Here is a 24504-nt window from a genome sequence, read left to right on the forward strand (position 1 = left end):
GTAAAAATAGGCAAAACAGATAACATTTTCTCTAGTCCTTTGCTAAGATTTTTACTCTAATAAATGTATCCGAAATAATTCCATTGATGTCAATGGAGCAACTTCATACTGGCATTGCTGGAAAAGGTATCTTCAAATGCTTAAATTTGACAATTAAAGATTTGGGATTAAATTTGCAGTTTACACTGTGAAGAAAAATTCAAGAGGACATCACTGGGGCAGGGCATACTTACGCTTTTGCATCTCATTGGGTCTTTCCCATCGGATATCTGTGGACTTTTTATGTGTGACAGCTTTCACAAGCATTGCTAAGGCTGCTTATGTCATTGATTTTATTTTTCTGAGATCTTATACCCTTGTTAATACCAGGTATAGCAGGTACTGCTTTTGCCCTCTCACAATATCAGTCTGTGTTGATGGAGTGGGCTCAGGGTACCTAAGTGACTGGGTAAGTGGCCAGAATAGCTTTTCTAGATAGTGCAGGAGTAGAGCTTATCCTTTAAATGTGCACGGTCAAAGGACCCATGCAAAATGTTAACGCGTTTGAGAATTCATTTGCTGTTTGTTGTACTATCTGGAACAGCAAGGATGCATTTAAAGATCATTTTATTTAAAAGAACAGTAGGAAAAGCAGGCAAAAAAGTCAAATACCCAACCCACCAAAATATGCTGTGGTGAGCCTTTTTTTCCTTTGGTATGGAAAAGGAGGGATGAGTTGCCATTTGAGTAACATAAGGTGCCTAGATGTGTGTTAGAGAGAGCATGTAAAAACTGACACAGGATGCAGTGGGATAAAGGGAAGAAGGAAGTTTGCTAAATCTGCTGTGGTCCCCCATTTCCCCCAGCGATGGCATGTGTGGTAGTACCTGCCCAGCTGTGTGCTTGCAGGCAAGACCCACTTTACAACAGGGTGCAAAGCCAGTGCAGTTTGCTGAGCTGTGCCACTAGGCGGAGGCAAATACTGCACAGTTCACATCTGCTTAGCGGGGTTAGGTGTGCCGATGGCAGCGCTTTTCCCCGAAGGAGAGGTCCCCTATGGGAATGGAAAGGCAATAGGAGCTCAACAAGAAGTAAAATGCTGCTGGCAGCCTCATCAGAGGCTGTCTCTGAGGACAAAATTCCTGGCTTCTATTTTATTTCACTTGCTGTGGTGATGCTAACTTGGTGCTGCTGCCTCTCTTGAGATGGGTCCTTCAAGACACAAAGGTGCCTCACTGCCACCTGTGCTGGCCCTACTGCTGGCCAGTCACCTCGTGGTCACAGGAAGCTGTCTCCCAGCTGTGTCCCATTGCCAGGACAGTATTCCTAGGAATACACTTCATAAGGGTGTTAATTGTACACTAGAAAACAAACCTGCTACTTTCAGTCAAGTATTTGTTCTCCTGGCTTCATTTGGTAGCGTGCCTTCTCCAGCACTGTACATGAATTGTTCTGTGTGGCCTTAGGAGTGGGTTTTTTTTCTGCACAGTCTTTGATAAAGCCTGTCTTCTTTGGCTGTTTTCTCTTTTTGAAGCTTGAGCAAGTGACTTGAGCTTGATAAAGAGCATGGTGTGTCTCTGTTTTGTGCTTTGTTCCCCGTGGGGACTTTGGCCAAGGGAACAGGGGGTTCTTTCTGTCAACACTGCATCTTTCCAGGACCCCCAAGATCAACCCAAGTGGATTGAGCATCCACACAGTCTATAGAGCCCTTCTTCATAGCCTTTAATACAGATTGTATCTGACCCTCCATGCTGTGGCTTCAAGATTTTTCTCACACTCGAAGACACCTGTGCCATCAGAATAATGTCCACACTTAGCACCAGCTACTTCATCTTTGAGCTTTGTGTGGAAGAAATGGCTGGTAAGTGATGGGAGCATTTTCAAACTAACCTTGATATTGCAGTGATGCTTTGGGTGATGCTGAGCAGCCTTTACATTCAGTGAGGACCATTCAGCTTCTCACAGCATCCCAGCAATGGGAAGGCTGGGATGTATAAGAAGCTGGAAGGGGACACAGCTGGGACCCAAACTGGCCAGAGAGATATTGCATACCACAGGATGTCATATTTGGTGTATAAACTAGCGGGAAAGCTGGCCAGAGGTTTCTGCTTGGGCACTGCCTGGGCATTGGTCTGTGGGTGGTGAGCAACTGCATTGTGCATCATTTGCTCTGTATATTCCTATTTCTCTTCTTCTTCTTCTTCTTCTTCTTCTTCTTCTTCTTCTTCTTCTTCGCCTTCTTCATTTTTGTCTTCTTCGTTTTCGTCTTCTTCCTCTTCTTCTTCTTCTTTCTCCTCTTTTTCCTTTTCTTCCTTCTTTTTTCTTCTACTTTCTTTTACTTTCTTATTTTTGAGGTTGTTGTTTATTATTATTTCTCCTTCTTTTTCTGTCTTATTGAATTGCGTTTGTCTCTACCCATATATTTTACCTTTTTTTTCTGCATTTCTCTCCCCATCCCACTGATGGGAGTGGAGTGAGTGTGGTGTTTGGTTACCTGTCGGGTTAAAGAGTGTCAGTCCTTTTTGGACCACACAACACGAGGCAGGAAGGGTTGAGATAACAACATATCTGACCAGAGCATGTTAAACCAAATCTTTTGTAAGCATCCACTGTATTAGTTTAATAGTCACTGGTCACAATGTTGATTTATTTGCTCTCAGAGTCGTTGTGTGTTCTCCGAGTTGCGTTGTGTAAGCACCACGTTCCCTGATCTCTGTGCGCAGGGAGCCATCTGTTGGAAACTATTAATAAATACACCTTCTACCTTCCGAGTTCTGAAGATTTTGAAAATCCTTGGGAGAATCCCTGAGGGTTTTTTCTTGTTTCTTTCTTTTTTTCCATATTTTCTTTTTTTTTAAAATACATTTAAAAATACCCAAGGGAGTTTGTCTATCAGAGAGGACAATGGGAATCGCAGTCCACTGCTTCTCAAACCTACTTCTCTGGAAAGCCAGGGAGGACGTGATGATGAAAAGCTTTTCCCTTTGGGAAAACGTCCCAGCCCATACTGAAGGAAGCACTGTGGAGACCTCCTCTATGTGTGAGCCATATGGGAAGCACTCCTGATTCTGAGGAGTCAATAGTGTGAAGTGGCAGGACATGCATGGGAATTGAAAGCAAGCCACTGACGTAAGAACAAACCCTGTTCCGTTCTTACATCAGTTGGGCTCTTTAGGTGCCTATAAACCTGTTCACAAAGATACTTGTCTGTCTGTCTATCATGCATGTAGGAGTAACTTAATGCCTCAGTGAAATGCCAGAAGAAAAAAGAAAACCTAAGAAAACAGAGCATACTTATTTTTATTATTCTTTTTATTAGGTGAAATTGTGTAAAGTGCAAATAAATCATTATAAAAATTCAGGGAGAGAAAATGCAGCCCAGGAATTTACCACGTTAATTAGCTGGAGGATTAAAATTGTTTTGGAACACCAGAACAACGAGATGTGAATTCTTGGGTCTTCATTAAGCACTTTCTTCAAGAGTTTGATGGCTTTTTCCCTGTGGAAAAGGAGCACAAAGACAGAGACCCTACTTAAAACTGACAATGCAGACAACTGTGTTTTATTCCTTGTGTTCCTCTAGCATGCCCCGACTTGGGTGGTGCCTAAAGAAAAGCAAACCTGACAAATTGTGTCCTGTGGGGTCAATTCTAGTTATGTTCCCCTGTTGCTGAGGGGTTTCTGCCTGTACTGGACTTGGTGAGTGGCACAGGACGTGTCCTTTCCTGCCAGGAACACCACTCACTGAAAGAGCTCATTTGCAGAGCAAGGGCCACAGGATTTGCTTGGCAGAATGCAGGTGTGTGGGAGGACAGAGCAGCAAGCCATGCACTGCTGCTTTGTCTCCTCTTGGTTGCAGTGGGAACAGGCTACAGAGGAAACATTGTGAGTGGACAGAGTATGCAGGAGTTGGTTTTTCCCAAGTTTGTTTGCTTTCTTTCTTTTTTGTAACATGATGAGGCCCTTGCAATCAGGGAGAGTGAAAGCTGTACCCCAGCACGTTTTGTCTTGAAAATCAAGTTTAATCATGAGTTTACCGTATAACTTCTGAATTCCTCTCCTGTCATCGGCTGGAAGTCTGAAGGTTTGTGGGTTCTGATATGAGTAGAGGGGGTACATCAGAGCTCCACGGACATTGGAATGAGCAAGTCCCAAAGAATGGCCAAATTCATGAGCAGCAACAAGGAACAAATTGACATCTGCAACATAGAAGCCCATAAATGTTTGTTAAAGGTATGGCATTACTTTTTGAAATCAATTAATTGAAAGTGCAGGAGAATTTGTATATTTCAATCCATCTTGGAATGAAACTCCAGGCTTTTGGTCCATTATTGTTGAAGTTTCATATATAATGGTAAGATTTTATTAAAAAACTACTGATTCCTTGCCTATGCATCTAGAGACCCTGAGTCTCTTTTGGACTCTGCTTTTTGTCAACCTCATTCCTAGAAGCAAGTCAATTTACCTTTGCGCAATTTATGTAGGCAACAAGGGCTCAGAGTCCTTGTTTAGTCTGCAAAAAGTGCTTTAAATGATGGACAGAACAGGCATTACGTAGGTGCTCATAGTAATGAAGCCCTAGTACTTAAATGGTAGTTGACAAGAAATGTTAGTGCTGAAGTAATACTGAAGGATGAAATTGAAAGCACTTCCTGTGGCTGTGTTCTTGCAACATGTACAATATTTGCCTTTCCTTTTCGTCTGCACCTGTGAGCTTTACCTCGATTGAAATCTGACCATTTTTCATCATCATCAAAGTGAGCATCTCCTCCAATCCCTTCTCCAGGTGCAAACGCATGGGCCAGCGTGCCACCTCTTCCATCAAAAGGAGCTCCGTCACCATGCTCTGCATTTGAAATAAATCAGTGTCATCAATGAGATCCGTTGTCATATTGAACTTCAGCAAATAGAAAAGCATGCTGTTGGTTTGTGCTAGTTTTGCTGGCTGCCAATCCTTAAAAAAATTTTCCAATGGCAGCAAGGCTCTGAAAATGAGAAGTGAGGCTTAGGGAAACACTCTCCAAATTCATGACTTAATTCAAGTCTTGTATTTGATAGTTCAGTCGGCAGCGTGTTTCAGGAAGAGCTGAATATATTTTCCCTGAGCTTTTGTCAGAAGTGTGGTCCTGATGCACCAATCAGAGATTATTTCAGAATAAATCCTTAGTGACCCCACTGTTGTTAATGTGTGAATGCATTTGATGTTGAAAAGTGCTGGGCAATATTAGTTGTAGACCTTCTCACTTGCACTGATTTTAGTGTGGATGGTGATTTGGGATAGATAACCTTGTTTCTGAAGAGATAAGTTCATTTATTCCCAGCCTTGAGGTATAGTCTATTATCTACTTCTGTCACAGTGCAGGTGGAATATTACTGTTTCCTACTTTGAGAGCAAGAGCTGGATCAGAGTTGAACCAACTTTGAAAATTTCCCTCTCCCTCGTAGTGAGTCTCTGACTTTACTGAGGAGCAGTAGGGAAATCAGATGCCATCCTGTGTCCTTTCCCCCAGACCATGTGGATGGCCCTTGGGGCACAACTAACACAGGCAGAAGAGACCTAATCTTAGTGTGTGACATGGGGTTAAAACCTATTCCAGCTTGCAGCATAATTTCTGCCTTTGACTGGGACATTAGGTCACCGCTTTATGGCACCATAATGTTCTTCCCATCAGTGACACACAGGCTTTGGACATTTTGGTGCTCATCTGCTTGCAAGCCAGGTGTCTGATCTTCACTAACAGTCAGTGGAGCACTAGCAATTATTGTCAATGGATCTAGAGAACAAGTCAGTAGACATTTAGTTGATCTAAGCTGTCAGTTTACATGCCAGGCACAAGTTCAAGGTAGGGCTACATCCATAGACTACTCCAGATCACAGATGGACTTCTGAAGTGACTTCTGCTCTGCCCCACTTACCACGCTTTGGCTGCTGCACCTTGGTGCAATCTTGGGATGCAACATTCGATTCCTTCTAGAAGCAAATCAACCAGAAGACACTTTCTATGGCCAACCATAATGCACCCCAGTCTGGGAACCAGGCTAGGTCTAGGCCTAGGTAAACGTGCCTTAACCTGCTTGAATCCAGCCTGTGGAGGCTGGGTCTTCAGAACCTGCTGATTTGCTCTACAGAGCTCTTCCCAGTAGTTTGCCCATTTTATCAAGGCAAAAAGAGCCTTGAACATCTAAATTCAAGTGTCTCATACTGGAGCTGAATTCTCCCTTCATTCACAGCTGTGACTCTGAAAGGATTTTTCTAACTCTTTTATACAAGTAAAACTGAATCATAACATAGAAATTTGGTGACAAGATATAAAGAAGATAAAATTTATGCAGACTTTGATTTGATTCCAAACTCTTTGTTCTTTCTGAAAGCTATGGCAATAAAAAAGAATGCTTTGAGTAAAATATGGACCATTGTATTTTAAAAAGGACAGGTATTCTCACCACGACGTGCAAATCTAATCTCAATGTCTGCATGGCCTGCGTCGACTCTTCGGAATTGCAGTGGAGTCACATCACTCCATACCATCAATGCCCTTTTAATTGCATCATCCACTTTCCTTCTGTGTAGATCAGGTGTATAATTGAGAATCCTGTCAGCAAAGAAGACCAGGTTAATTTCATTTAATCAGTGAAGGAAATCCACCTACTTATATACAAAGCAATCCTCTTCCCCAGAAAACCTGAAACATCACTTACTTGTAAGTTAAATGTGTCTTTTTCCATCTTGGAGTTCCAGGGAATGTTTGATATTCTGCTACATCAGGCATACCACATCTGGGCATTTTCATTATTCCTTCTGTTTCTGTGTCTAATTTTCCAGTTACAGTCAGGTGGAAAAACTTCTGCATTTCTTTAATCCTTTCTTCTATACTTAGGTTTTGTGTTTTTGCCAGAATTGGAAAGAATTTATCAAGATATCCCTGGAAGAAGAGAGGGAAAATAAAGATTAATACATATATCTGTGATGTTTTGGTAATTGCATTTTACATTTGTTTGAGTGGTCTCATCATCCTGTATCGTCCATGTCTAGTTTTAATTGTAACTTTCCATTTCAATTTACCAAATTCTGCTCTCCCAGTAGTAGAGATCAGCATATATAAAAAGAATTGTAACAGCAATGAAACATTGTATGTAAGAAATCCTTTCAAAGGATTACCACAGTTTACTGAGCATGCAAATCTAGTGTCTTCTAAGACAGTACACATAAAATTTCTGACATATTTTTAAAATTACATGCTCCCCTTTATTTACCAGTTGGAACTTGGTCTCTTTTTTAAGTTAGTCTTTTTAAGTTAGTCTTAAAAAAGACTAAGCAAAGCTAGTCAGCAAGTTTAAAGTGTTTTATATCACGTCTGCAAAAACTGTTGTTGTAATGTAAGACAAGGATAATATGAACAGGTAGGAAAGGAATGTACAAACTGAAGCAAAAATCAGATTTTTAATAATGTAGTTGTGTTTCTCCCCATGTAACATACCTTTACTTTTTCAAGGTCTATGCTGCTCCATGATTCTGGTTTCGGCTGCACTGGAAAAGCAGGAGTGTCAGGTAGGAAGATGACAGCACAAAGCAGGAGGTAGTGCATGGTGCCCATCTTGATGAGGAGCCTTGCTGCAGCAGAAAGAGTTTAACTTTCTGTCTCCCAAGACCAGAGCTAAAACCCTTATATAGATCCTGATAGCTACAACCAGCAATTATGCTTGTGACTCACTTTTTGGTTTTGTTAGTGTAATGTTTTCAATACTCTAACATGTAAATTAAATCACATTAAACAAATCTTTCCTGTAACTTCCCTGTTGATGTCACGTCACAGTTAGCAGCCAGCTTTGTCTCTCTCTTTTCATATTATTCCAGTAGTGAAACCACAGGGTCATAGGGAAGTTCTTTTTCTGTAACTTTATCGGTACAGTTACTGTGTAATCACTTCACACTGCGCTTTTCTCATGTTCCTTATACACAAAGGCATTTTGCAAGAGCCCTTTGGCTGCCTGCCTGTATCAGTCAATGTAGAGGCAGAGAGGAGATGGGTGCGAGCAGTGTCTCACTGCCATTACAGCACTGCCATGTTCAGTAAACTTTCAGGGGTTCCTGCAGTTTAGGAGACAGCTCTTTAAAAGTACCCTCTCAGACTAGGTGGACATCAGGTGCCTTTGTCCCTTTCCTTCCAAACGGGATGGCCTTTCAGAAGAATCTCTTTACATTTGAGAACTAGATATAGAATAAAACTTACAAGAGTAGGTGAAAGCTCTCAGTGGAAAGAGAGGAGCTTTCCCTAGCAAATATGGAGCTATCTTAGACCTCCTGCTGTACCAGTGCAACCTAAGAAAGCTGCATGAAGCACTGAGAGAGCAGGGCAGCTGTGACCCTGTAACCTCCCTGGCCCCCTGATGCCAACATTGGTCCCAGCTTCACTCCACTGAATTCCACTGGATAGTTTTTGAGGCCTGGAAACATCAGTCCACAGGCTGATTTATGGTTTTTATCTCAGGGTGTGCAGTTTTGTGACCACGTTACCTTTAGTCTGAAAGGAAAATGTGCATAAATCGGTAAAGAAGTTTGATATTTCTCACACTAGGAGAGCTCTTATGTTTATAACTGAATGCGTATGGAAGTGTTTGTGGGTTATTAGCTTGTATCCAATGTATTTCTGACTGATGTGATCAGAAAGAATTTCAATTCAGAGAAAGATGATCTATACCTCAGACAGCTGAATTATGCAGGTGAGGACTACAGTACACAGCAATGTCTGAAACAATTGCTAAAGGAATGACTGTCACCTATTATTGAAAACAGCCTAGTTACCAACATGTGATCATTTCTGTATGCTTTTGTACCTTACAGAAAATCAATCCATATCCAAATGTTAAGCCTTGCTTAAAAAAATCCAAACATTTTATTGGTAGGAGTAGGTTCACCTCCTTCTTCCTCAACAGCTGCCTTTATATCTGACTGTGGTATAAAGTTGGATCTGGACCAGGTTCTGGGTTGCCGGAGATGAGGATGAGTTTAAAACACTTTGAACTCCATGACTCCAGTGTGTGGGACTGCTTATTTCCTCATAGACACAAGAGGAATCTGAGGGCTTCAGAGCTGATGGACTGTTGAGCAACCTCCATATATCTTTGACTCGACTATGAGCAAAACTAAAAAGGAGAGTTTAAACACAAGAGCCTGATGAAAAAGGACAAGCTCTATGCTGTATTTTATTTTCTCCTGGAAGCTTGCCATCTCTGGTATTTTTTTTTTTTTCAAAAAAGTGAGAAGATTTTGAAGAACTTTAGGCTTGAATGGAAATTTTAAAAATTCAGTGAAAAAAATTTTCATTACTTTGGGCTCAAAATCAGCATGAATAAATCAAATTTTAATAAGATCAATATCAAAAAGGAACAGATTCTGTTTCTTTAGATTTAGCTGTGTGAATTTTGCAGACTTTATTGCTTTGTCTTAGTCTTGAATAATAAAAATATTATGGGTCAGGAAAATAATTTCCTGCACAAAAATCATAGTCATGTGACTCGTATTCAGCAGAGAACCTGTGTCTGTGTTGGAGAGTATGACCTGTATAAACAAAGGTCAAGGAGATCCAAAGTAATACTGTAGAGAAATTTAATAATAGAAGTTACTGTAAATTCCATTAAGAAGACTTACAACACTGCCATGGAAAAATTTATACTGTCACATTTTTGAGGAGAGTAACCCTGCTGTGATCAAGCATGCTGCATAAAACTATATCCTGTGTGGAACTCATTGATCGACACCAGACCTTTTGAGTTCTAGAGAAAAATACTTGAGTAAAAAGTAATACCAGAGTCTCCTTTGAGCATGACTAGGATGAAAAAGTGAAGTAGAAATGAATGGTTCAGTAGTGAATGATCACTGTCTTGGTCATTTGACTTGGGCAGAAGGCTCAGCTGAATTCTGCCCAATCTGAATGCAGACAAAAGAGTTCATACAAGTCAAGAACTGCTCAAATATCTTTGTGAGTGTTACGGATCTATCTGGGATTGATTAAATTTATTCATAGCAGTATGTATGGTGCTCTACCCCCATGCTCTGGGTATTGGTGAAGAGTGTTCCCACAATGTGAAGACTTTCTCTGCTCACATTTGGCTCTCACACTGTATGGAAGAGGCTGGGTGGAAAAGTGGCTGGGAAGAGACACATCCAGGACAATTCACCTGAGTTCTCCAAAGAAATATTCCATATGATATAATGTATGTTCATCAATAAAACTTGGCTAGCAGAATAAGGAGGTGGAGTGAGGATTGTCTTCCAAGGTAGTTATTGCCTGGAGGCTGGTTGGACATCAATCTGTTTGTAGCAGGTGCTGAGCCTGTGCAACACTTCCCTCCACTCCACCCCATCCTTTCAGTTATTAAACTTTCTACATTTCCTAATCTCTCTCACTGTGCATGGGGAGCAAGCAAGTGACTGTATGGGTGATTAGATACTGGCTGTTTTCTACCCACTATGGTGAATATCAAGGAAAAAAGTATTGCCAAAAATTCCTGAGAAATGTTTTGTTTGGGTCACTTGTGAATTATGCAATATTGTATTTAAAGTCCTACCAAACAGGATAGACCTGTTTTCTTAGGATCTGCAGGACACATGATTGGTTTTGTTCTGTTATCTGGTTATTCAATTTGACTAACTAAAAATAAAATTCAAACATGGCAAATACCTTTGCAGAGTAAAATGTTTTGTTTCTTGCATTGCAATTTCTGAAGCGAAGTCCTTCGAGGCGCAGTCTGATTCAGAACCTTCCTGGCTTCGGCAGTCCATTTCCATAGATTTTACCCAAGGGGGCTCTCTGCAAAGGAGTACCTTGGCACCTATGATACAGGGCTATGTATCATTTTTGAAGGCTGTGTGATGGTAAAACCCTCCAGTCATTCCTGCCCGGGCACCAGGACCGTGCCAGAGCCCCTCGGCATTGCGTCAGCTCGTCTCAGGAGAAAGACAAGCCAATTCTTCTCTCCTGTTTGGCTGGATCAAGCTGCATTGAGATATTTCTCTGTAAAATCCCACTGCTTTAGGGAAGGAAAGGCCCGAGGAAGGGATTAGATGTTCAGATTCAGCACAAACAATGTGATGACAACTAGCACATCTATGTCACTAGTAGTTAAGCAATCAAACTTAACACATCTCAGCTTGTGGATTTACCATCTTCTCACAGTGTCTAGAATTGCTTTGCTTTGTTTCTCTAATTACTTTGTATTTACAACAGTTTAATTGGGACATCTGGTGGGAAAAGATGCAAGTATAGAGATAAGTTTTTACAATAATAATCTTGAGCAACAAACCACAAGAGAAATGTCTTTCCTGTAAGTGTTACCTACCTGCGTGACCTTCAGACACCCTCAATTCTTTGATTTGTTTTGTCCTTTGGTCAATGATAAAGAGGCTCTTTCCTCCAGCTAACAGACATGTGGATCGCTCAAAAATGTCTAAGTAATAATTGAATTTACTCCATTTAAATAGAAGTCAAAACCTTTAGTTGTATGCAGTCATTCTGTCTTCCAGAAACAATGCACAGGACATGGGGAAGGGAAGAGGGCCAGAGGTCAGTCAGCTGCATTTCACTGCAGCGTGATTTGAAACCTTCCTGGGTAGGAAAAGTTACATAACCCCCCATAATAATCTTTCATTTGTGAATTCACTTTTTGTAGTTGGCTATCCCCATCCATTTGTATGTCTGTCTCAATACTTTAAATGACTGAAACAAGATGTAAACTAGAACACTGCATACATTTGTCTTGACAAAACCATATTACTTCATATAGGAACTCCCTACAGCATTTGCACGAAGGCAACCTCAGACTGCCTGTAATTCTGCAGCAGAACCCTGTGAATGAGCTGCAGAGTCCAACCTAAAACAGACTGAGCTTGTAGTGGTGCTGCAAGGACAGACAGAGAAGCTGTGACAGCATGGGAGATATGCTGGGCTCGGCCTGTCCACACTGACTGTAACCCAAACTGAGAGCAGCCAATGTCTGCAGCTCCTCCTGACTCCTCCTGATGATTTACAAGGCCCTGTACATGCTGGGACACCATGGTGAGTTTGGGCTTTGGTGATTGTGGAGAACAGGGTTTGGAAGACAGGATAGATGCTGCAGAACTTGACATGTGCTGAGCCTCATAGACTTGTATAAGTCTTTGGAAACGGTGCTGAGAATATAAATGACATCAACCAAAATTTTTCTTTCAGACTGATTTGAAAAATCTTACTTCTATACAAAAATTCAGTGACCCTGAAATACCAAAGCGTTAATACAAGATTTCATCGCAAATTGACATGAATTAAAACAGTTCCAGAGGAATTACAGGCTTACTTCCACTCTAGTATAGAAGGCATGAGATTGAATTTGAATGTAGTCAATATAAAATTAGTACAGAAGCTTGATTTATCTCATGTGCATTAGAGCTGAGATTCGGCCATGAGGATTGCAAAAGACCACAAACAGATGTATGTGAACACAGGTGAAAAAATTTCTACACCATTTCCCTAGAAGTTGTCAGGTTTCATCATATCATTGTCGCTATTCAAATGATTCCTGATTCCCAGCACTGATTCATGTCTGGAAGCTGTTTGCTGCTCATGACTCCTGGTGTGGGACAGGTCCTTTGCTATTGCCCTGTCTAGTTTCCAGTAACTGAGTAAAAAGACAATAACATCACTTTGTTGGTAAATCTGGTTATATCACTGAGGTTCTCTTTCACCAAAAATTTCCTTCCTTGCACAGACTTGCAGTCTCTGTGTCCCACAAATCATGTTATGCTGAGTTTTCCAACATGATGGATTTTGACTTTGGCACCATTAAAAAGCAATCCAACCATTAAAAAGTGCACAACCAAATAAGGGCTGTTAGCACTGGGATGGTGAGGAGTGAGTCACAAAGAAGCCTTCCTGACTTTAGAAACCTTTTTCGTGCAGCTGCTCACTACCCTGAGTGGTTGCTTAACCAAACCCCATTTGAGTAAACCAAAGTCTGTGTCTGTTCTAAGGAGTTAAGTGGCTGTAGAGGGTGAAACAGTGAGTGCTGAGGCCTAGGTGCCCATGTGGGAGGGGAATATCCCAGACCAGCTCAGGTCTGGTCCAGCAGGCTGAACATCCTCAGTGGAATGCTCAGCACCATCCTAAAGGGACACAGTTGGCTCATGCCCAGCTGATCCTGGTGTGAACCCAAGTGCAACAAGTGCAGATGGTTACAAGGCTGGAAACACACACCTGGTCCAGCGTGGAACACTCCTGGAGGCACACCCAGCAACCTGGCTCTTTAAAATCTAACTGACATCATTACATTTTCTCCGGAGGCAAATTCCACTGCCAGGTGACTATGGCTGATCACAGGTCAGGAACAATAGGCTTTTGTATATCTGAATCCTTAATTATCAATTACATTAATGTGTAACAACAGGAGATTGCATGCTGAAAGAAGACTTACTCCAGTCCTCATTCTATGTCCCAGAAGTTTACTGTAAATCAAGTTTGCATTTTTACACAATGCAAGTTTAAATTTTTATGAAAGGAAGAAACTAGCCTACTTGCCTGTTTTTTTTTTTTGGGGGGGGGGTCTGTGTTTGTTTATTTGTTTTTGGTTTATTTTCTTTTTTTCTTCCTACAAATGAGCAGCACTTTTGCAGGCAGAGTTAATTTGCCCCAGCCTGCTGCCTTGCTCTGGAGGTTGTTGTCAGTTACTGTTCTGCAAAGGGTGGAAGGAGTTTGAGTCCATCACACTAATAACAGATCCATGGCTGTACCATTACAAGGAAGGAGAAAAAAAGCAAATCCAGTATGCTTTGCACAGTTGCAATACAGCTATTTTTCTGTAGCTTACAGTTAGTTGAAATTAATCTCTTGTGTACAGCAAAACCAGCAGTGTTGCCCTAGGGATGTGCTCTCTGTCCAGGTCAGAGCAGGACACTAGACTGTATAGGCTGTTGTACCTGTTGTCCTGTGGATTACGACAGCTTCCCAAGTCCTGAGAAGAAATATGTGATAATTTCAAAAATACGAATGTTTTTGGCAAGCAAGGTTGACTTTATACCCACTTAATATAGGCAAAAGTGACAGATCTTTAAAGAGCAATTGCACCATGAGCTCGATGATGCCAGTATTTGTAGAATTAATAGACTTAATTCCTTGTCTTATTATCATTGTTCCTTGTGAAGAAATAAAAATTTCTTACTGTTCTAATTTCACTCTGAATGTCTGACCTAAAACACTGAGGGCAGTTACATTAATTGCAAGAGAAGAAGTGGGTTTCTGGAGAGTTCTGCCATCATTTGCCACACCTTCCCCCAGGTTTCAAAAAGCCCCTAAATGCCCAATCAAAACCTGCAGCTTATCATAAACAGTTTTAGAGATGCCCAACAAGCCAAAGCTGTGAGCATTGTTGCATGAAAACAAAGTTCACATGCTTATACCAAAGGTCTTTAGGATGCAAATTTGGTTTAATGTTTGATCAACTGTTTTTATGGTTATTGACAGTTTTTTTCTGTTGGATCTGATATATAGCTGGCCTGTCCTATGGCTCTTCTTTACCTCTACAAAATTTGACTCTATTGCAGTCATATATTTCCCATGATTCTTTATTTCTACATAATATTTTTATGAATATATTTGTGTCTTATTTCTTTGCAGCTTTGTCTTGTAATAGGAGCTTGAACTGAGGAGAAACATGTGAAATTAGAAGATATGGTTATTTACTTATTTTTTATAGAGTGCACATATGCTAGCAGGCTGTTCACGCCATGTAATTCTATAGTGGCACGACCCTAACTTGCAAACCAAGTGTAATAGAAGAATATGGAAAGAGGTTCTGTCATTAAGGACTCTATATGTAAGGGCAAATTAAATGGGTAGATTTTAATGCTATGAATGGAAGAAAGTGTGACATGAGTCACACCTCAGGATGGCAATACATTTTTCATACAGTGAACAAGTAGCAAATGAATACACTGAGCAGATAAGGGGATATTATGCTACTTGAATTGTGAGATTTTATGGTTGGAAGTACACAGGAGGAGAAATTGTGAAGAGAAAAGACCTGAATGTGCCTATACCTAATGTGAAACATTTTATGAATTATGAATAGGAAAATTTCTGTAATGATGAATCTGCTTGAAACAATTTCTGCCAGCTTCCACTTTAGGGTTGCAACCTCAAGGAACTTTACTGACTTACCAATCGAACTGTGTGAATGTGTCACTTGTTGAGCTATCATGGGATGTAAAGCACCCTTGCAGAGATCTGGAAGCTACCCACACTTCCTCAGTGAACTAGGAAGCCAACCCACTTGAACATGAGTGTATATCCTCTTCAGCAGTTTTCTAGCCACCATCAGACATTTATGACATTACAATGCGATTTCTTTGTGGGGGTGAGGAGTGGTTTACTTGTTTCATTTCTACTAGGCAAATCTTCTTTGCCTGACATCTTTTGAACATTACCAAAGAGAATAAAATACAGCTTTCGTTTCAATGTCATGAATGAGAGAACTTCTAGATTAAGGTTGGTGACTAGATATCAGATGCATGTTTCAGGCAGTTAAAGGTGATCTCAAATGTATGAATGACTTGATAATTAGAAAAAGTCTGTGGATTTGTAGAAGCAGAATATGAGAGACAACCCATGTATCTGCTCTAGTTTTACAGGGAGCACAACTGTGGCCTGGTGGTAAGGCAGGAGCAAAATGGGTGCATTTTTCTAGGATTCTTAGTAGTTTGTTCGGGTTTTTTCTAATACAACAATCTGAATATTTATAACTATATATTCTAAAATTATGTTTATAATATGCCCTTACAAAACAGGGCTAGGTTATAACATGATTACTATGCTGCAGAGTGGGTGAGGATGGACAAGCAATTCATACAGCTCAGCTGGACTAGATAGGCAAGAGCTGCATTGATGGACTTAGAAATGGTCTGGTGTGAACTAGGACTTTAATCAGCTGCTTCACAGATTCTAGCATCTTCCCAACAGCTAGATTTCTTTCACATAGCATGATAAAACCAACTGAAGCTTCATTAGCTTTTAATGATTATAGAATATATTTATCCCTGTGGGACTGAAGGAAGAGAATCCTACAGTAGTAGATAGTTGGTATGAAGTCACTGTAACAGAAAATAAGACAATCATAAGTTCTCAAGTTCTGAATCAAAATCCAGCAGAGAATTTTTTAATGAATAATGAATTTTTAAATTAATAACTTCATGTGAAGTACAAGTATCGGAGTTAGAAACAGTGGAGACTTGAAGAATCTGCTGTTGCACTTTAAATCAGATAGTGATATATATCTTAGTTGAAAACTTGTCCTTTGACCTCCAAGATCCAGCCAAACAGTGCAGTTTTAAAAGGAATTAGAATCATGTGCTGTGATTGTGGTTAAATATTGCACATCACCAGGTATAATGAGTAACTGGTTAAGAGTTGATCACAAGTTGAATGGGAGTAAGATTAGTGTTTTCCTCTTTTGAAAAAGGCAAACATTATCCCGGAAGTGAAACAAATGAAGTCATTGTTCTGCCCCAAGAGGTGCTGGTACATCTCTGATGAGAGTTTCACACACAGTTATGTGCACCATATATCTAGAAAGGTGGGAACCAGCTGAAGGGGGCAGAGAGTTGAGCTACAGGAATGTTATTTTAAACATAACTTCCATGGAAATGATTAAGACAATGGGTTTACTAAATATAGAGAAGAAAGGGTGGAAGAAGACGTGATAATCATCCCACAACTACACGGGTGATGCTGGCAAAGGGGAAGGAAGTGTCTACTGTGAAAAGATTCAGCTTAACAGGTAGGGCAAATGCTCTAACACCAAGATAGTTGAGGTTGCAGCAGATGGCTTGATGAGGGTATTTTTAAGAAACGCGGGTTAAAAGACACCACTCATTTGTCTACCACTCTCTCTGGAGAACGGGAACTTCATTCCTAAGGGACAGTTGGGTTTAAGGCCAACAGAAGCAAGATAACCAGAACTACATTGTCTGAATTTTAGATCTGTAGTACAAAAGAAAATGACTGATTTTTTCAGCTACTATCTTTCTTGACCAAATGTGCTTTGCATGCTTCATTTTCTTGCAGTACAAGAGCTGGTAGTATCCTGAAAGAAACTGTGCAAACTACACAAGTGCTTGAAGTTGCATGTAAAGGAGTGCTCTGTATTCATATCAACCTGCTTTTGATGCCTCTGGACACTAACATCCAGGCAGGACTTTTTCCTATTTGTAATTGTATGTATGTTCATGAGAGCTGGGAATAAAGGTAAATGAAATCTAGAAAAATCCCTGACCAAACATTAATTGATTTTTACTTGCTCATAGTTGAATGAATTATGAATTAAGTAAGACTATGAATGTTGCTGAGGTTAAGGAAATAAAGTGTGCTGGACCATGGCCAGCATTGATTTTCTGGACCACAAACCATCATGATGTCAATGTAAATGGCTGGGGAACATCTGCTTTTTCTTCCCTGTGTTCTGTAGCAATGACTGCAGCATATTAGTGGCCTCAGCTTGTACTTTTCAGACTCTACAGCCATCACAGAACAACCATGGTTTTGTTCCAAGCATAAGGGAAGTAATTTACAGGGGATACGGACAGCCGACTGATGAAGCCAGTTGGCTTATTCTGCAAAGTGAAGTGTACATGTAAAAAAAGTGCTACAATTACACCTTTCCTTTTCGCTCAACATTACATTTGCCAACCACCTTTCAAAGCCTGAATTTTCAGCTAATCCCAGAGAAAACTTACTATATTTCTTTGAAGTATTTTGTGAATTTAATCAGAACAATGAAAATGTCTATATCTAGTCTAGCTTGAGAGAACTGGATCAAAACCTCATGGAAAAAGCTGATTCAAATAAACAGTCTATAACTATTCCCATGGTATTTCTTACTAGAAAATCATCCAAGGGATCTTCAAATCATTTGTATCCTTCATTTACATATTACTGGGAGCATTCCTTCAGTGTTAGAGAGAGTCAAGAAGTGCTGGAGGCTTGCTGAGAGTGTTGGTTCACAGATGACCTGAAGGGTAAGAGTCCAGAGGTGTGAAAAACTTTGAAACAATCATGAAAATACACCAAAAAAACACTGATTTGCCTTAAAAATAAAAAAGAATAGGCCAGAGCTCACACATCTCTTTGTAAGCCTAAGACAATTTTACCAAATGCAGAATAGGGATTTATTATTTTGGATCCAGCTTGTAGAGGTGGCACATTGCTTGTCAATAGTTTATTGAACTATCCCTTCCCAACAATATATAGTAAATATTCTCATCTAAAGGGGAGGTAGAAGAAACAGAAGAAAATAATACTGTGAAGAGGAATGTGAACTTAATCTAAAAGTTTTCAGTAAAGTCACTGTGCAAGTAGTTGTAACAGCAGGTTTTTTTTTTTTTTTTTCTTGCTGGAGCAAAAATAACTGTATATAAACTATTAATTATTCTGCTTTCTGGATTTTGTTCAATCTGTTATATATGAACCAAAATAATTAGATTTGTTCCAGAATGTTATGCAGTGAAAGGTACTCTTGAGCTAATTTTCCAGAGGACATGTAAGTTCTCACTAGGCAAGTTGGCTCTTACTATTTTTTTTTCTTAAATGTGGACTAATAGTTTTAAAGGACATTCACATATTCTATTTACCTATAATTATTATATTAATTCCAGGCCTCAGTGAATTATTCATCCATATGTAGATTAGAATAAATGTTTTTATACTATGATGTGTTTGAGGGGAATACAAGTTTAGCCCTACACATGGGGAGCATTTCAGTTCAACTTGCCATACAAGACATGTATTCCGCCCCAAGGGCACAACAGAAAGGGTAGAATTTCCTCTGTGCTGAAAAATTTCTATATTGTGGACATGACCAAGGAAGTGGTCAAATTCATATGTTATTTTAACTCACTGATTCTTTTGAACTGATTGCTCTTCAACCCTTTGGCACATATTGTAGTAGAAGACCTGTGGTGGAAAACCCCCAGTTTTGACTGAAGGTCAGTGTGAACCTACCTGCTGAGTGAAAGGTTTGTTAGCTGCTGAATACAAGTGGCTTTGGATTTTCACACTTCCTGGTTTGCCACTTCATTGTTCTGGACAGGATCCAGAGCTCATGGAAATCATCAGAAAGATTTTACTGGTGGGAGGTAGATGACTGAGCTTGTAAGACATAGTCTGTTGTCCAAAGTTCCTCTTCATCTCTGTGAGTATAGTCTCCTGTTTCCTCTCCTTCACATCACTGTGCATGTGCTAGCATAACAGGACATCCATTGAACAGAAAGAAAAATTTCTCTTGTTCATATATATAAATGCATATTGGATTTTAACTGGCAGTTCTTATACTCAGTTCAACCAGAAACAAGTGTAATTTGAACCTAGAGGATATTAATCCTTGTATTTTTCTTCCCTTTTAACTTTACTTACTTTCAAATCCCTTATACGTGCTAAGACCAAAATAAGTTGTCCTTCCTCAGCAGTGCTTGCATGAGAAGGTGACACAGATGCCTTAAGAGGCCACTCAGAACAGAGGCTAGACAGAGTTAAAGGAATCAAGGAGGTATTTATTAAAAAGACCTTCAAAGGATACACCTTGGTCAGTACAAGAGCCTGGTCGTGGCTCCACCCAAGATGGACCCCGGGTCACAAGTTTTCACACTTTTATAAGTTTTGGTCCATTTATATATTGGGGTTAATTGCCCAGTTACAGCTTCAGGTTATGAAGTCCCATCCTCCCAGATTGCTCTCCTCAATTCGCTGTTTATACTTTCTTGGGCTTGAAGCTGCAATGGTGTCCTTGGTTCTCAGGCTGGAAAAGGACTGTTTTGTCTAACTGAACTGTGAGGAGAACTTGCTAGCACTCTATTTGAAGTTCAAAGTTATCTACAAATGCAGTACAGAATCTGGAAAATATGAAAGCTAAAACTTAAGGCATCAATATAACAGGAAGATTCTCATCACTTCTCTAAGGAAAACCTTTCTAAGAAGAAAACCATCTCTTTGACTGCTGATACACAAAAGAAAAACTTCAACAAAACAAAACCAAAACCTAAGAACCAGAGAAATCAAATCCCATTAGAAACTGTTCTTTTGATAGTGGTGTCTTCACTTTGCAGTTATAAGGATTTTAGAGGTGTCATATGCCTTGAGCTCTTTAGAGTTCCTTTGACTATTTGTCACTTCCTGATGCATCTGTATAATTATATATAAGGAAAGTTTAAAAATATACATATTGATATACAAATATTTTATTTGTAGAAGATCTAGGAAGATCTTCTTTGTTTATAGCCTCAAAAAATAGCACTAAATACATCCAGAGCTGTTGGCACTGCAATTTCCCTTAGTGTGGGGAAAATTGTCTGCTGATATAAGGAAGCCACAGGTACTCATCACATCCTGAAGAGTTACTGTAATGTACCTTTATGTATTGTTTAAAGAGAATGACACAAAATGTGTTCTTTACATTTATTTTAATATGCATTTATTAGTCTGAAGGTAATGCTGCATTACAATCTAAAATCAAGGTAACATATAGAGCACTGCTCAAAGCCTGCACATATCATAAAGGAAAGGTTGAAATCGGGTAATAGGTTAAAAAAAATTGGCTTTTGGCCACATGCTTTGAAACCCTGTGTCTGTTTTGTAATGACCATAAAATGGTGTGTTTTAAAACAGCATTGCCTAATGGTTTAATTTCTCAGAGCAATGAAGGTTGACCCAGGATGAATTTTGACTGACTATGTGGTTTCAGGAAGCAGATTTTAAAAAAAAGTCAGAAGCTTTTTATTCCCTCAAAATGCTCAGCATCTCTGTCTTTTACTATCCTTTCTGTCAAAGCAAAATTCTTAGTCAGATTTATTTCAAATATTTATATTGGATGACAATAATAGTATTACCCTAGCTAGCAGAGCAAAAGGCTTCTTACTTTTGAATTATATGCAGTGGTATTTTAATGTTCAGACAATTCTGGGAAAATGTCTATGTCACTTTATGGATGTTTGGGTTAATGTCATCAACTTATGCTTTCAGAAAAGAAATAAAAGTAAACAGAGATCTTGTTAGAGTGTCACCATCTCTCTTCTGAACAGTACTTTTAAGGATCAAAACATATATTCAAATATATATTCAAATATTCATATATTCATATATTCAAATATTAAATGCTAATGAAAACATGTGCTTTTGCAGGACCAGGAAGTGATGCTCAGGTTGATTCCCAGGAAAATAGTTCAGGGAGAAGGAAATGCGCTGGGGAATGAGAGAGTACAAGCAGAGAGTTCCCAGGGGTATAGCAGCACAGCAATGGCATCACATTGTGTGTCTGAAACTGCAGACACACTGCATAGTGCTCAGCTAGACACCATGATTATTCTTTCCTTTCTCACTTCTATTATTTAATGTTCATGTAGATTTTGACCATGTATTAGTTGATATTTCTTTGAAATTTTGGAAGATGTAAGGTTATGTGAGTATGAGTATGGCAATCACACTGACAGTGCAGAAGGCAGATCATATTCAATTTGTTGAATGGATTTTTTGTTTCTAAAATTTTTACTCAATTAAATTTTCATCAGAGTAAAGCATTCCAGGTATTACCAAAAGAGGACACTTTTCTACTGTGTTACAATTCTACAACTCTGGAGCAATGCAGCCAGTGTTAGCTCTGCAACCGGTGTGTAAGGATGACAAAAAAGCAAGCTCTCACATTCATATGAAACCAAGAAGAGGGAGACAATTGCTATGTTTCCATGTCAGGATTTTTTTTTACATTGAGACTGTTTATCTTTGTGACTTTCTGAGCATCCAACTTTCCAGGGATATGAAACTGAAAGAAAGTTTGCATTAATTTGGTCATATTTCTCACACACTGAACATAGCTATTAGCTCTCCCTGAAGAACTATCTATAAACCTGTGGCAGATATTGCTGTTTGAAAACAGCAGGTTCAGAGATTGTTCACGGCAGGAACTAGATAGTCAAAACAAGAGGCAATATGTCTAGCCTCTGAAAGAAAACCAAAGAATAATGATATTTTAGGCAAAAAATTCAAATACAAATTCAGAAGCAAATATATAGGTTTTGTCATTTCTATTTCCCATTAGCACTGACCAAGTAGTGGTGAGAAAGGAAGGCAGCATGAGTGAAACTGCTATCAACACAGGCTGGGGAACAGAGGAAACCTCATGCCCAGACCACACATTTGCTACTCCAACCTACATCTCAGGCTATCCTGTTGAAAGACATGAAGCCATTTCTGGATGTGAGTTGTTGTTCAGAATGAGCATTGGAGGGAGCTGAAGGATGCTACAAGTACAGCAGGGAACTGACAGGAGCCAGTCTGCCTGAAAGTAGGCATGTGTTGGGGTCAGAAGGCACAGAAGTCAGTCATTAAGAGAAAATCCTACCTCACAAGTACTTACAGAATCATAGAGTAGTTGGGGTTGGAAGACACCTTGAAGATCATCTAATTCTAGCTCATCTTGCCATGGGCAGAGACACCTTCCATCCAACCAGTATGCTCAAAGCCCCATCCAACATGGTCTTGAATATTTCCAGAGATGGGACATCCACTACTTCTTCGACTAACCTCTTCCCTCTTCCTTATATCTAATTGAAACCTCCTCCCTTTCAGTTTAAAGCCATTCCCAAATGTCCTATCACTATGTGGCTTTGCAGGAAGTCCCCTTCCATCTCTCTTGTAGCCCCCTGTAGGTACTTGACAGTCTCTCTAAGGTCCCCCCAGAGCCTACTCCTCCCCAGGTTGAACAGCCCCAACTCTCAGCTTGCTCCAGCCCTCTGATCATTCTCATGGCTGTCTCCTGGACTCACTCCATCAGGTCCACATCCTTCTCCAGGTGGCTTTTTACAAGAGCAGAGGGGAATGGGAGAATCATGTCCCTTGTCCTGCTGGCTTCTCTGCTTTTAATGCAGCTGAGGATACTATAGTATCTAAGGTTATTCTTGAAAATAAAATTATATAGGGTTTATCCATGATTCTTCCAAAATCAAACATCCAAAAGGATAATCAGAAATACTGTGGTACTACAGTCTGACGGTGACACACATATTGTTCTGCTTTTTCATGTCTGTAACATAACCACAGACTTTGACTTATGAGGGCCTCAGCTGTCTTGCGAATCAACCTGAAGTAACCCTTTGGAGTCAAATCAATTCCTGGGAGCAAATTCAGTGCCCTTCATCTTCTGTAGGCCTATTCACCTTCTGTCTGTAAATAGATGGTCTGCCTGAGTAAGGAATACAGGCACTGCATCATAGATATCATCAACTCCTGCTGATAACAAATAACTTCTTTCTCCACCCTTTCCTGCTAGCTTGGCTAGGGCTGTTTGCGATCCTGCAGCTTAGCCAGGGCAATGAGATCAGGATCTGGCCCACAAAGTCTGCAGCAGTCCTTGGAGCCTCACAAAGCACATGTAGGACCCAAAGGTCCTGAATTCTTTATTTTGGTTCCTTCCAGGCTGTGAAGGAGTTTGCCCTTCCTTTTGCTGAGGAAAAATCATATTAAGTTATTCCTTCAGGTTTGTGTTGCGAGGTTAATCAAAACTACAGTCCAGAATTTAACAAAATGAGGAAAACTGAACTACTATGTTTTTATCTTCTGACAGAACTTCCTTCTCACAACCAGTTTCCCCCACTGTCTTTCTCGGGCTCTATGGATGTGATGCAATCTTCCTGTATGTGATTTATGTCTACTTATATTTTGTATAAGCTGGAGTCCACTTCTGAGCTAAGACTATTATGGAGATGGCAGTATGACAATAGATGGATTAAATATTGTAGGAAGAAAGTTGTTGCGAGTGTACTCAAAGACTGAAGAAAAATGCACTTCTACGTAACTGGTGATAACTAACTCTAAACAAATATTCTGTCCAGTCAAATTTATGCTTTATCTCTTGTCACTAACAACTGGTGATGTCTGGATACACCTTGTGCAAATGTACCTGCAGTGCAGAAACAGGGAAGGGTGCATTTTGCTAATATATTTCAAATAGCAGCAGGAACAGAATGGACTGAGCTCTTCCAGAGAAATGAGCCATCTGTTAAAACAAGGCACTTCCATGTTGCATAGAACAGTTTGTGACCTCAGCCCCAATTCATTAAATAATTTCAGCCCTTCCCAAATATTTGGCTATTTTGCAATTTTGAGATAAAGTAGTTTTATGCTACTCATGGTATTTCAAATCTACAGTATCTAAAATTTTAAAAGAAGGAAATAAAATATTTCAGGTCAAACAAAATATCTCATTTGACTAAAACACCAGCGGATCTACAAAAATGATTTTTTGAGTATTGATGCAAACCAGATTATCTGTAATCTGATGTCCAAATGCAAATTTCTGTTAATGAGAGACTTAGGGTGAGATATATTGCTCCCAACACTTAGAGTTGATCACCCTATCTGGTCATCTTACTACTAATGCAGCTAGCCTGACTGTAAATATTTGTAGGATTTGATTCTTGGACATTTTAATATTTTTGTTGGAATAAAGATGTACCTT

At 39.8% G+C, this 24504-nt stretch overlaps 1 protein-coding gene across 1 annotated transcript; it reads right to left on the reverse strand.

Annotated features, from left to right (window-relative positions):
* Nucleotides 1-3273: 3273 nt before the first annotated feature.
* On the reverse strand, nucleotides 3274-7610 carry LOC128783945 (matrilysin-like). Its single transcript, XM_053935139.1, has 6 exons — nucleotides 7458-7610; nucleotides 6679-6902; nucleotides 6424-6572; nucleotides 4700-4825; nucleotides 4017-4178; nucleotides 3274-3478 (listed from the first exon to the last, which is right to left on the reverse strand). The coding sequence occupies exons 1-6, from the start codon at nucleotides 7572-7574 to the stop codon at nucleotides 3456-3458; spliced, it is 801 nt and encodes a 266-aa protein (XP_053791114.1). The 5' UTR covers nucleotides 7575-7610; the 3' UTR covers nucleotides 3274-3455.
* Nucleotides 7611-24504: the final 16894 nt, after the last annotated feature.

Source organism: Vidua chalybeata, chromosome 2, assembly GCF_026979565.1.
Source record: "Vidua chalybeata isolate OUT-0048 chromosome 2, bVidCha1 merged haplotype, whole genome shotgun sequence".
In the NCBI taxonomy this organism is placed as follows: Eukaryota; Metazoa; Chordata; class Aves; order Passeriformes; family Viduidae; genus Vidua; species Vidua chalybeata.